Consider the following 13,929-nt stretch of genomic DNA (forward strand, 5'->3'; position numbering starts at 1 on the left):
AACTGGGAGGAGAGGGATGAAATAAAGAGCTGAGAAGTTGATTGATGAAAGAAATGAAGGGCTGGAGAAGGGGGAGTCTGATGGGAGAGAACAGAAGGCCATTGCCATAAGGTTGGAGACAACCCAAACAGAAGCTGTTGTTCCACCAAACCGGAGCATGGCCTCACCGTAACGGTAGAGAAGGCCATGGACTGAAATATTGGAATGAGAATGGGAAGTGGAGTTAAAACGGGTGGCCACTGGAAGATCCAGCTTCTTTTGGTGGATGGAGTGTAAGTGCTTGGCAAAATGGTCTCCCAATATATGTCGGGTCTCACCGATTATACAGGAGGCCGCACTGGGGGCACTGGACACAATATGTGGCCCCAGCAGACTTGCAGATGAAGTGTCGCCTCACCCGGAAGGACTGTTTGTGGCTCTGAATGGTAGTGAGGGAGGCAGTGTAGGGGCAGGTGTAGCACTTGTTCTGCTTGCAAGGATAAGTGCCAGGAGGGAGATCAGTGGGGAGGCATGAATGGACAAGAGAGTGATCCCTGCAGATAGCAGAAAGTTGGAGGTGGGGGGGGGGGTGGAGAGGATGGAAAGATGTGCTTGGTGGTGGGTGCCCATTGGAGATGGCCCGATGTGGAGGTTGGTGTGGTGATAGGTGAGGACAAGAGCAACCCTATCCCGGTTGAGTGGTGGCAGGATGGCATAAGATCAGACGTGCACAAAATGGAAGAGGTGCGGTTGAGGGCAGCGTTTCCTTGGGTTTATAATAGACATCAGTAGATAAAGCTGTCTTCAGAGATAGAGACAGTGAGAACAAGAAGGGGGAGGTGTTGGAAGCGGACCAGGTAAATCAGCAAGTGGATTCACACTAGGATGAGGGCAGTGTTTCTGAAGAGTGGAGAGATGTAAAGTCCAAAATGGAGAATGGGACAGGGTAACTGATGCAGGAAATGCTGGAAATTCTCACCATGACAGGCAGCATCTGTGGAAAGAGAATTAGTTGATGGCAGAGGCCCTTTATCAGAACCTTGAAGGGATTAGGTTAGAAATCGTGTTTAAGCTATAAAGCTGGGGAAAGGGGCACAGAGAATGAAAGGAATGGTGGTGACAGATGGGAGACTGTTGTTGGTGCCATCAGAGAGCGGGAGGTGAAGGTTTGTTTTACATGTGTTATGCCTGATGTAAGTAGAAGGTGAATGAAAATGGAGGGGGAAAAATCTTGAATGTTGAAATGACAGGACGTACTCTGCAGTTCAGGCAATGTAAGAAGAATAGAAAATCACTTTAGTAATACCAAGTTGATAAATTTCCATCAGAACTAACCACTTGATTAATAACTGGGAAGACTGGGGAGCTGGAACTGTTACATTTAAAGCCACATGCTAAGAGCCACAAAAGGATTATTCTTGCTGCCATCCAATTTGTATTTGGTTTCTCCAACATGGTAGAGTCTATGCCATTAGCAGGGGAGTTGAGATTTGTAAATGGAAGTATATCTGCAAGATGTGATTGAGTCCCTGGTGGTGGAAAAGGAAACAGTTTATAAAAAAAAAAAGCAGCTGTTTCGTCTACTGTAAATGTGTTAAAATGTACTGTGAAAAGGGAAGTGGATGTTGAGTGAACTAGGAAGTATTCTTCAGACAAATCAGCAATGCATTTTATGTGATTGAGCCATAGGCCAGAGTTGATCAGAGTTGTGTTCTACCTGTTTAGACATGCAAGCCTGGGCAGTATGATATAGAGAGCAAAGTATTGCCTATGTAGCAAGCTCTCCCTCTCCACACATCTGATAAACCCAAAGGTACGGCAGAGTCCGATACAGTTTGGTACCAGCAGCATCACAGGAATTGTGAGTCAGCATCAAACTCAATGTAGGACAGCCTTGGGGTTTCCAGCTCCAGATTTTTCCTTCGGGGTTTACTCCTGAAGCCTTCCCCCTTTCTGTGTATGGCTGAAAGGCAGCAGAGGTTTGAGAACAGATTTTTCCTTCTCCAAGATGAGCTGCCAACCTGAAGCGACTGGTTCTAAGGCACCAGTAGCCAGCCTTTGCCCCTTTTCCTGTCAGTAGAAACAGTTCAGCCGGGCTTAGTAGCTAAGCCACATGTGAAGGCTATGAGCTGGGCTTGGTTGTCAGAGGCTACTTGAGGCGCACGCCATTGGGGGCATTTAACAGGTAGTGGAAGCTTATCCCCACTACCTTTCCTGGTTATAACAACATTAAGGAACCACTTTATACCACTACCTATTTAGTGTACTGCATTCAATGTTCACAATGTGGTCTTCATTCATTTTGCTGAGGTTAACCTGAGCTTTCTATCACATGTCGCGTTTTCACTCGTAGCTGTGCTTGGGGCTTTAGGAGCCCAAAGACAAGAGTGAGAAACTGCATGTCTTCTGACTGGGAATGTTATAGTTCTCAGGACTTGATATTGCATTCCACACTTCAAAATACTGGTGGATCCAGTTTGCAACAGAACTGGCCAGGAGCTTTCTGCATTTCCCAGCTTCAGAAATGTTTCCTTCCCTTTCTCCTCCATTCTCATTCACATCTGCCTATTGCTTCCAAGCAGGCCACCTACAATTAACAATCTACCTCTCAGCCGTCTCTCAGATGATACTGCCAACGCTTGTGTTATTCAGCCTTTCTTGGTCTCCTGCTTAATTTTGATGAAAAGTTATTAGCCTGAAACAGTCAGTGAAGCAAGAAATATAATGTTTCAGGCTGATAGCTACCAAATATGCCAAGTACTTCCAGCATCTGCAGCTCTTTTTTGCTTCATGATGATTGCACAGCATTGAATTGGGATTAGACTGCAGCTGTCCCAAACTAAAATTACCAATAAAGGAAATGGAAAATTCTACTTTGCATTGAGAGCATTGTATAAAGTGGGAATTCTTAGGACATAAGTATGTGGAACTTTGGGCATTTTGATACACTGCAAGCATTTGGTAATTTGCATTTATTTATTTGATTATGTCAGAGATGCTAACATCTATTCCATAATCCTAATTATTCCTGAACTGAAGTTAAGAGTAAATCTTATTGGTACGTCTTGTCATGAGTGAAGGAGATAGGATGCCAATGAAGTGCATGAAATTGCTTCATCAACAATTATTTTAAAATCAGCAGTTATTTAAAAAAATTTAAGTTGGCTTTATCATCTATTCAAAGTATTATTTATTTGTTATATCAGCTGAGGAGAAACTTGTGGTTATATTTTACCTTGTCATGCATTTAATAAGACAATAAGACCACAAGATATAGGAGCAGAATTAGGCTATTTGACCCATCGAGTCTGCTCTGCCATTTCATCATGGTTGATTCAATTTTCCTCTCAGCCCCAATCTCCTGCCTTCTCCCAGTATCCTTTTATGCCCTGACCAATCAAGAATCTAACCATAGGAAACATCCTCTCCACATCCACTCTATCAAGGCCTTCACCACTCAATAGGTTTAAGTTAGGTTACCCCTCATTCTCCTGAATTCTAGTGAATACAGGCCCAGAGCCATCAAATGTTCTTCATATGACAAGCCATTGAATCCTGGAATGATTTTTGTGAACCTCTTTTGACCCCTCTCCAGTTTCAGCACGTCCTTTCTGAGATGAAGGGTCCAAAACTGCTCATAATACTCCCATGTGAAGCCTCACCAGGTACTTTATAAAGTCTTAACATTACATTAAGTGAGATATTAATTTGGAGTTTGAATCAATTCAGAATTGCTGTATTGGAATGAATTGAGGTTAACTTTAGTGAAACTGAAATCTTTTTTCATGTGTTACCTACCCCGTAACTGGGTTGCCAAACCAGCGGAAATGGACCACTTAGTTGGAGTCTGGATTACCGGAACTAAGAAAGTTTTATTAAAGAAATAAGTAACACAGTACTCTAATAGTAAGGATATAAATGCAATAGGTTAGCAATGAATAAACACACATGTACACAGAACTAGGATAATAGGATCAATCGAGCTCTATCGCAGTCTAGGTGTAAAATGATCAGTCTCAAGTGACACAGAGTTCAGTTCAGTTTCAGTTCGCAGTAATCGCCATCGTGCAGTTGGGGGGAGAGAGAGAGGGAGCGAATGCTGATATTCAAATTGGATTCAACAGACCTTTGATATTCCTCGCAGATGGCTCGCGCCAATAGCTCTTTTTAATGTCTTCTGAGGTCACCAACTGTGACCCCCCCCGTTCCGGATACAATCGTTCTTCTGCGGTGAACCCGGCATCCAGGCAAGGGTGGACACACACACCAGGTTCCTGCTGATCATACCGTTTCACCCTGTGCGTCTATGGTTGGTCCCGCGACCAGACCTCCAAAACTCTCACCAACTTGTGGGGGCACACCGCACTTCCAGGGTCTCGTTGTCTTGTGGTGTCGTGGTGTGTTTCTTGCCTTAGTGAACCTGTTCCTTTTATCCCCCTGCTGGGGTATCGCCTGTCCATCAAACTTCAAACAGTTCAGGTTCAAAGCAACCGGTCTAAACAATACTCGGAACTGTGTCTCTCTTCGTTAATCTCTCTCGTCTCTCTCTTATTAGCATTTTGAATGTTTCCCCCATTTGTCTCTTTCTTATCTCTCTTATCGGCATCAATCTTCTGATAACTTGGTCACACATGTTTCTTCATTTGTGGTGATAATGGAAGTTTCAATATATGATATTTAAAGTTAAGGATTGACTTGACACTCAAGACATTTGTTATCCTAATGCTGGTGTATTTATTTATGATCAGGTGTTAAAAACAAATGGGAAAGTCCATAACTTTGGAAAGAGGGAGCAGTCAATTAAGAGGAATCCAAACGCGCCGGTGGTAGTGAGAGGATGGCTTTACAAACAGGTAAAACATGTATTATATTGTAACTCATTTCCAAGCTACAGATGAGAGATTAAGCATGGTTGGATGTTGTTCAATTAACTGCAAGTTGGGTTTGTTGTGTCTTACTACTGAACTTTAAAAGTTTATTCATGTGTCTCTAATGGAAAGAGAAAATAAAATATACGATATCTCCTCATTATTATGACTTGCTTTACAGTCTTTCCCTAAAGCTTGCTTGATGTGATGGGGGACGAGCATATTACATGGAATCTATCTTTTACATACAGACCACCACTAGCATAATTCCTATAAATATAACCAAATATGGCTTCTTGTATAAGACTTTATGATGACCATCCAATAATGGAAGGAGGTCGAGCAACCTCTGCTCCACCTGCCAGAAACAGAATTTTCGTTTAGAATTCTATCCTCATTCCCATCCTGCATGGCCTGTTCTTGCCATGATGATGTCACTTTCAGGGCAGATGAGCAATATCCATATTCTGACTGGGTAGCCTCCAACCGGATGGCATGAATGTCGTTTTATCCTTCCGGTTTAAAAAAAAAATTCCTCTTTCCCACTCCTATTTCTACTTTGGTCTCTTTTCTCTTCTCACCTCCCCCAGTGCCCTTCCTTCTTCCCTTTCTCCCATGGTCCACTCTCCTATCAGATTGCTTTCTCTCTTGCCCTTTACCTTTCCCACCCACCCGGCTTCACTATCACCTTCCTTTCTAGTCCCAAAGAAGGGTCTTGCCCGAAAAGGTGATTGATGCTGCTTGACCTGCTGAGTTCCTCCTGCATTTTTGCTATGGAAGGAAGTTATTCTGAATGATAAAATATTTGGCATGATTGCTGCCCACTCTGCATTGAAGTGACAGTAACAATGATTGTTTGATTCTCTGAATTTACGCAATAATGTTAAATTATGATCTGAATGTGCTTTTGCAAGTAGTTGAAAGTCGGTGGTAATACACACAAAATGCTGGAGGAACTCAGCAGGCCAGGCAGCATCTATGGAAAAAAATTCAAGACTGGCGAAGGTTTTGGCCTAAAACGTCATCTGTACTTTTTTCCATACATGATGCCTGGCCTGCTGAGTTCCTCCAGCATTTTGTGTGTGTTGCTTGGATTACCAGCATCTGTAGATTATTCTCTTTTTTGAAATTTGTTGGTCAGAGTTTTACCTATACAGGGTTGTGCAGTACAAATATTAGAAATCTTTCACTTAGAATTCAGAAAAATATCATTCAAATTTTCAGACTCCAAAAACATTTCTCGTATAACACCACGTACATGACCATGGAGTTTCCTGGAGAGAGAGATAGTAAAAAAAAAAATAAATTATAAGGAAACCGTTGCCCAACTAGAGAGAAACTGGAGAGAATTTTTTTTCCATCTTCCACAAAACAATCAAAACTGTAAAAAGCCAGATTAAAAATGGAAATTTCTTCCTCACTTCGGAGCATAACTCAACTACACCAATGCAATGTGTGAGTAGAACCATCTTGGCCTCCCATTCCCAGTCAGATCACTGATGGGTAAGTGAGGTTCAACCAACTTGCAGTAAAATGCTACTGGAAAATGTTAAATCATCCAGTAACAACTAATAGATGTAAATAATAACAAGAATTAAAAGTGAAAGATAAAACATTAATTGCTAAGAACTTGTTGAAGATATTTAAATAACTCAAACACTTCCTGCACTTTTTCCACAAGACTGTTCCCACTCAAATGAATTTTTTGCCAGCCAAGCTTGCATATGGTCCAGGGACTATATGCATAGTTCATCCAGACTCCTACAGACAGCAGACATGGACCTCGTTTTTGACTTCCATATTTCTACGCCATTTGTGGAAACCTGAGGTATAATTATTGAAGAGTTGGCAATTGACATTTGACTAAGGAACCCCCTCCCAGCTCCAAGTAGGAATGTTTCTGTCTGATTCATCTACATGTGTTACACAGAGCACTGACTTAAGGGAATGGAACTTCTAGTGCACAGTTCAAGCAGGGATCTTGCTATCATATCACTCCCCACAAATTTGTGTGATTTTTGCATACATAATAGCAATTATGATTAGCAGCAATGTTGTTTTGACAGTTAAATCCCTGTGACTGACCATTTGTTCCATTGAAAATCCTGGATTGATTAAATACGTAGTCAAATACAAACAAAACATCACTCTATTTAAAATAATTGTTGTGCACAAGCTGCATGGGAATGTATGGGGCAAATAAATGAGCAAGATTTGGTCACTGATTTTCACTGCAACTTTAAAACATCAATATCATCATTATTAGGATGAAAGGCACAATAACTTGGAGAGAGAAATGTGATTTTTTTTTCATCACTGTTATTTTCCTGCTAGGGTGTCTTGAGCATTTGTGAGAAATATGCAACATGTAATACTTCAAGCAGTCATTGGCTGAACGATTGTATGTTGCCATTGAAGTGTATCAACCCAGCCACAGGACATAATTTACATTCCAGTTCTTAGTTTACTTGCATACTTAAAGACTATAACCTTACATTCATTATTTTTTTACACTATCCGGATCTGAAACAGCAGCAGGAAAGTAGTAACAACCATAAATTCACATTTGTACTGAAAATTGGAGATGCAATGAAGTCAATGGTAGCGTTATCATTTCTATTTTTAAGATGATGGGAAGTGTGAAAAAAGTAAACTAAGTTTTCATCAGCCTAATTATTGTGTTGTATTTCAATTATTTATATAGTAATCTATACGTGCTATCCCTGATTCATCTCTTCAATTCCTTTTTTAAAGATGCTTATGATCCATGCCACTTCGCAACTGTTTTGGAAGATTTGTGCAATCTAATCCCTGAATTCCATTTGACAGCATTTAAATTCCAGCTGCTTCTGTAGTCTAGGTTATGTTGTATTGCATCAGCTGTCAAAATGCTAGTTTTCATAAAAACCACTTTGTCGATAGATTATCATTTGTTTGCGTTTGTAGGACAGTTCTGGAATGAGACTGTGGAAACGGAGGTGGTTTGCACTTTCAGAATATTGTTTGTTCTATTACAAAGGTGAGTACCTGACTAGCAATTTATTATATAAAAAAAAACTTTTTCTGTTGCTTTGTCGGAGAAGCAAAAGTAAGAAACTATCACTGTTGAATCCAGTTTATCTTGATTAATATATGCTGATTAGTCTTTGCAACTGCATTAGACCAGTCGATGTACAATGAAAGATTGACTAAATTTTACTTAGCCAGCTTTCCTTACAGCTGTGAACTGGGCATTTTAAATGCATCTTAAAACCAATGGGCAATCCTCACAGCTTGGAAACCAATTTGATCCCGACCTTTTGGGTGTTTTCACTGTGATTTGTGTGAGTTTCTACCATGTTTCTGTGGTGGTTATCTAACCACTGTAAATTCCTCCTTTAGTGTATTAAGTGGCAAATGAATCAAGGGGAGTTGATGGGCAACTGAGAAAGAATACTGTAAATTCAAGGGCTGCTAGAATTGAAGGGAGAAAGGGATGCTCTTTTGTGAGCCAGCAATGACCTGAGTTGGGAGGAATAGCAGCTTCTTGTTGTTAATAGTGAGTAAGTGAATACCTTTCAACTGTAGAAAATGTGACAATACACACATGACAGAGCACCTTTCGCCTCTTCCTTATCCAAAAAAGACATTTTTGATAGGTCAAGCATCACTCTTTGTGCCAGAGGTTTTTGTGTCATAAAACACTGAAATGTAGATGACGAGAGCAAGCCATTCAGCCCACTATGTCTCTGCTGACTGGAAAATTACAGTTTATAAAAATAGATCTGATCGTTTTTAGAGTTAGTAAACTGATTAACTGCGCACACCCCGCCCAGTTGCCTAGAGGGACTGGTAGTTAGTGCTACTTTATTCAGTAGCTCCATATTTTTTTAAAAGGCTAACTTTAGTTTTGAAGATGAGCTCTGTTTTGGGTGTGAAGGGTTTTCCTTTAACACTAACAACCAAAATGGCTGTAAATATGTTACCCTTGTCATAGGAGCTCAAGGATGTTTTGTGAAATGTGTATGTCTCTGGAGGGAGAAAGTAACTGCAAATAAATACCAAAATCCATTTTTATTTTATATTATGCTTTGGGTACTATTCTGTTTGAATGTCTGTTTCTATGAACAGAAATTGCTGAAGGGATGACTCATATTTTCTATTATGCTTCTTATGGTCCCATACCACTACTTGAACTGCAGAATAGAAAACAACATAATACACAAATCATCTTAAAAGATTGCCAGAGAAAGGAAGTTATTTCATAGATTGGTAACTTATCTGAGCAACACACATCAAAGCTGCTGGTGAACGCAGCAGGCCAGGCAGCATCTCTAGGAAGAGGTACAGTTAACGTTTCAGGCTGAGACCCTCCATCAGGACTACGAAGGGTCTCGGCCTGAAACGTCGACTGTAACTCTTCCTAGAGATGCTGCCTGGCCTGCTACGTTCACCAGCAGCTTTGATGTGTGTTGCTTGAATTTCCAGCATCTGCAGAATTCCTGTTGTTTGGTAACTTATCTACTGCTTTAAATGGAAAAAATGGCTCTGGCAACAAAGTTCTCTTTAGCCTTGAGTTCATTACTTGATTGGCTCTTGATCATGTATTTTAGCATCTGACACTAGCTTTAGATTATCCATAGCTAAACGGTGGGAAAATAAACAACAGTTGCGGCTTGATGAGTTGTGCACTATCACACTTTGTTAGCATTGGTGAGTATTTTTCGTTTGGCAATACTGAAGTGTGAATATTTGAAGTAGATTAAAAAAAAATACAATCTAATTTGTTTTATGTTACACAGATAGCCGAGAAGAGACTGTGTTGGGCAGCATTCCTTTGCCCAGTTATGTTATCTCACCTGTTGAACCTGATGATCACATAAGTCGCAAATATGCTTTCAAGGTAGGGGATTTAATATTAAATAAAGATTATAAAGCTAAATATTTGATAACAATCTCACCATTTCCGCAAACACTGATGGGGTTGATGTCACCTGACACTTGAACAAGAGTTTGGTGCCAGTGGATTTTAGTTAATGTAATTTATGCTCTGATTCATCATCAGTATCACCAGTGGTGTTTAGCTGCTCTGTTATTGTTTAATCCCTTCAGGTATTTACCATTCACCTCTCTATGGGTCAAAATAAAGAATGCTATTGTGGCCATGACCTCAGTTATTTAAACTGTAGCCGTTATCAGATAAAATTATCTATCCTATTTGGATTAAATCATCACTAAATTGCGACAAAACTATTAAAGTGCTGGGAAGTTAAATACAGTTATTTTGTCTGTTACTATTATACTTTTGATTGCTTAATCAGTGCTGACAGACAACAGTGTTAATAGTTTTCAATATGTTTATGTGTATCACAAAACAAAGGTTGAATTGTTGAAAGCTTCTCCATTTTTTCTTTGTCTTTTTCATTGTGCTGGCATTATGAGTTTGTAACCAATAACTGCTTTGAAATTGTACAATTGTAGTTAAGAGATTAACACAATGAGCATATCTGCTTTGCCTAATTGCCTTATTACATTCCTTTTGCTTAAAGAACCATGAATCCACCTTTTACAATGTGATTGGATGTTTCAAATGAAATGTTTAATAGCACTGTTATTGGTAATAAATTAATCTAGGGGCTTGAAGCAGTTCTCTTGTGTAATAGGCTTTTTATGTACTCGTTCATGTTTAAAGAGAGAAGTGAGCTATGACAAATGAGAAAATGCCCCTCTGGCCAATCCTGTAAAGTTGTGGTAGCTTGCATATCACAAAATATACAATCTTTGTCCCCTTACCAAAACCATGCAATCTTCTAGAACAGTGAAAAACAAATTTTGTGATTACACCAATGCAATTCATTGAATTTCTTCACTTTCCAGATGATCATGGAGTTTCTGTGCTTCTAAGTTTGATGCAGCCAGTATACGATCCCTCAATCAGCCTAAGTGGATGTTAGCTGAGGTCTTTTGATCTATGGCCCTAGAGAACCCAGTGGAGGCATATGCCCTTGCTACTACTACGAGTCAACACACACAAAGTGCTGGAGGAACTCAGCAGGCCAGGCAGCATCTGTGGAAAAGAGTAAACAGTTGACGTTTCAGGCTGAGACCCTTCTTCAGGACTGAGAAAAAAAGATGAGAAGGTAGAGCAAGAAGATTGGGGTGGTGGGGGGTTGTAGGAGGAAGAAGTACAAGGTAGGTGAAATTGGGGGAGGGGTGAAGTGAAGAGCTAGAAAGCTGATAGTGAAAGAGATAAAAGTGGCAGGAAAATTGGGAATCTGATGGAAGCGTGTACAAGACTATGGAAGAAAGGGGAATAGTCTTGGCCCGAAACTTCAACTGTTTACTCTTTTCCATCGATGCTGCTTGGCCTGTGAGTTCCTCCGGCATCTTGTGGGTGTTGCTTGGATTTCCAGCTTCTGCAGATTTTCTCCTCAGTTTTCTACCACTATCAGTGGTTCTCTGCTTGCTCCAGGAATCATTTTAATCTTAATCTACCCTAGAACTCAAGTCTGATTTAAAAGGTTTTGAGGAATTACCATTGGCATGATATGCTATTGTATTTCCTAAATACAAAGTGTATTGGTTGACCTAGAGAATTTTACTCTGATGTGGCCCACTCGTTTTGCTGAGAAAACACAGGAGACCCTAGTGGTGGAGGGACAGATATTCTTATGGTCTGTCTCCCTGCAACACTGGTACTTGTGAGCGTGGACCTCTCACCTGAGAACATTAGGGGATGGTAGTGAACACAGATTTATCACCAGTCAACATTGGCATGCTACTTGTGGGTTCTTGTTTGTCTGTGGTAAAATCTCTAAGGAAGTGGTGCAGACAAAATAGGCTGAGATTATTTTGAATCACTGCCTTATTTGCCAGAAGTGAAGATATCAGTCCTGTTGTGTTATAATAGAGGTTGTCATTCAAAGTGAATAGCAAAGTAGTGCCATTTCAAAGTGAATGTTCAAAAACAATTTCATCCTGTGAGACAAAATTAAGTCGTTTTATTCTGTGAGACAATTTCATTCAGAAGAACCAAAACATGGCATGTTTTGCTTATTTATTACCGCACCTATTAATTGACATTGAGTCTATTTGCTACTTTTACGGGTAGTAAGTACTCTAATTTCTTTTTGCCCAGGTTGCCAATATTTGTAATACGTCACTTGCTTCAAATCTTTGAGCACATTCAGGGAATTGACACCCACAGTAAAACTATTTAAACTTTTCCTAATGTCCACTATTTTCTGGGAAAATACATCCTTACTTTTAACTTCATTCAAGCTTTGAACAATACTAAATACTCCTCCAGGTATCCTCTATACAGTATTCCCTTTCCTATTTTCAGCAATAGTTAGCTTTGAGTGGGGTTGAGTGGGATCTGGGATCAGCCATGATGGAATAGCAGAGTAGACTGGATGGGCTGAATAGCCTAATTTTGCTCCTGTATCTTATGGTCTTAGCTTGAAGATGTGCTGTTCCCTTCATGATCATGTCAACTTTTAATCCACTTATCTCAAGCTCTATCAGTCTGCATTGAAACCTGTGAGATTTTAAACAGTTATTGGGGGAGTCCTCTGCAAGTTTTCCAAACATTGATGTAGCTCATCATGAAAGGAGACCAAAGGTTAGAATCAGAATCAGGTTTATTATCACAGGCATCTGAGATGAAATTTGTGTCCAACATTCTTTGTTGAGATCCACCCAAGACTGAATATGAATTCAAGACTATATTGTCAGTAATTAAATGTGCATCTTGCTTCCTAATGGTGAAAATGTATCACAACATTCTTTATGCTGCTTAGTTTTCTGAAATTAAGTATGAACTGATGATCAAAATATGAACAAGAACACATGTAACAAATTTGATTAACTATGACATCTTTCTCTGTGTACGTATTTAAATCTTCCGATTGGTTAGCCATGTAAAACTGTAGAATTAATTCAGAAAAAGATCTATTGATTTCACTTTGAATAAGCTGTTGCAATATCTGTTGTATCCTAGCTCTGTGCTGTAGGTTGTACAGTATTCCGAATGAGTCCAGATGTAATTCTGTACAGTGGACGTGGATCAGGAGTTGGTTTTCACTTTTGTATACTGAGTCATGAGTAATGTCAGTCTGACTGTTGAATGCCTGGTTCAGGTTGGCTGCCTTTCTACTTTATATGACTTAACTGCTCAGCTCATAAATTCATTAAGGCATGGGGACATGTTCAACGCGCTTTTGTTAGACATTGGCAGCTCAGCGCACATTAAAAGTTGCCACTCAGTCAAAAATAAGTTATTAAGTAACCTATTCTGAAGTGGCCAGTGTCTGTGGAGTCATTGCAATTTGAAATTGCTCTCTGAAATGGCTAAGCAAGTCATTGATTTGATTTGATGTAATGGTGTTAACATTATGAGCTGTGCAGTTTTGACTGTGGATGTGGATTTTAATGGTTAACTGATGGTAAAAAATGGAAGGCTTATCCCATGATAAGTTGAGCACAAGCTTGACATGGTCATTGCAACAATATCATGCCTTTGAGTGAATATCTCCAATTCCAATGCTGTCTTCAGCTATGTCAAGTATTATGACAAGACAGGTCCCCTGAAGGTTCTAGAATAACAGTAAGCATTTAGGTGGAGAGTGATTATGTTAGAAGGCGATGCCCTAGGAGTCTGTAGTATTGCCTTCATTTACCATGAAGTTTTATTTTTTGGTTGCCAGTCTTAAAGGAGGCAACTTTATTGATATCCTTTTCATCACATAAATAAGTGCTCTCTCCATTATCAGCACAATTTGACTGCATTGACTGCCATCTATAGTTGCATTAACTCTCTTAGTCTTTAATAACACCTCCCCAAACCTTGAATTCTGACATCCCAAAGGACAAAGATAGCTACTCCTTGTAAATCTCAAACAGCACCAAATTAAATGGAATACCATTTCTTCACTAACCCTTTCAAATTCTGATGACTTTTAGACATATCTTCAGGTGAATTGCAGCAGATCCAAAATTTGCCTTTATCACGAACTTCTCATGGACAGTTCAATTATGTTTCAACAATACATGAATACATACAAATGAAACAGTGTTCCTCCTGGGCCAAGGTGCAAAACAC

At 39.8% G+C, this 13,929-nt stretch overlaps 1 protein-coding gene across 21 annotated transcripts in view; it reads left to right on the forward strand.

The window, feature by feature from the left end:
* plekha7b (pleckstrin homology domain containing, family A member 7b) overlaps positions 1 to 13,929 on the forward strand; it is a 424,118-nt gene that overhangs the window by 269,393 nt on the left and 140,796 nt on the right. For all 21 annotated transcript variants that reach the window (XM_072272478.1, XM_072272479.1, XM_072272481.1 and 18 more), the window contains 3 exons: positions 4,728 to 4,832; positions 7,794 to 7,866; positions 9,629 to 9,729. In XM_072272478.1, coding sequence (XP_072128579.1) covers positions 4,728 to 4,832; positions 7,794 to 7,866; positions 9,629 to 9,729 — 279 coding nt within the window. The remainder of the gene's footprint in view (positions 1 to 4,727; positions 4,833 to 7,793; positions 7,867 to 9,628; positions 9,730 to 13,929) is intronic.

This window comes from Mobula birostris, chromosome 11, assembly GCF_030028105.1.
Source record: "Mobula birostris isolate sMobBir1 chromosome 11, sMobBir1.hap1, whole genome shotgun sequence".
NCBI lineage: Eukaryota > Metazoa > Chordata > Chondrichthyes > Myliobatiformes > Myliobatidae > Mobula > Mobula birostris.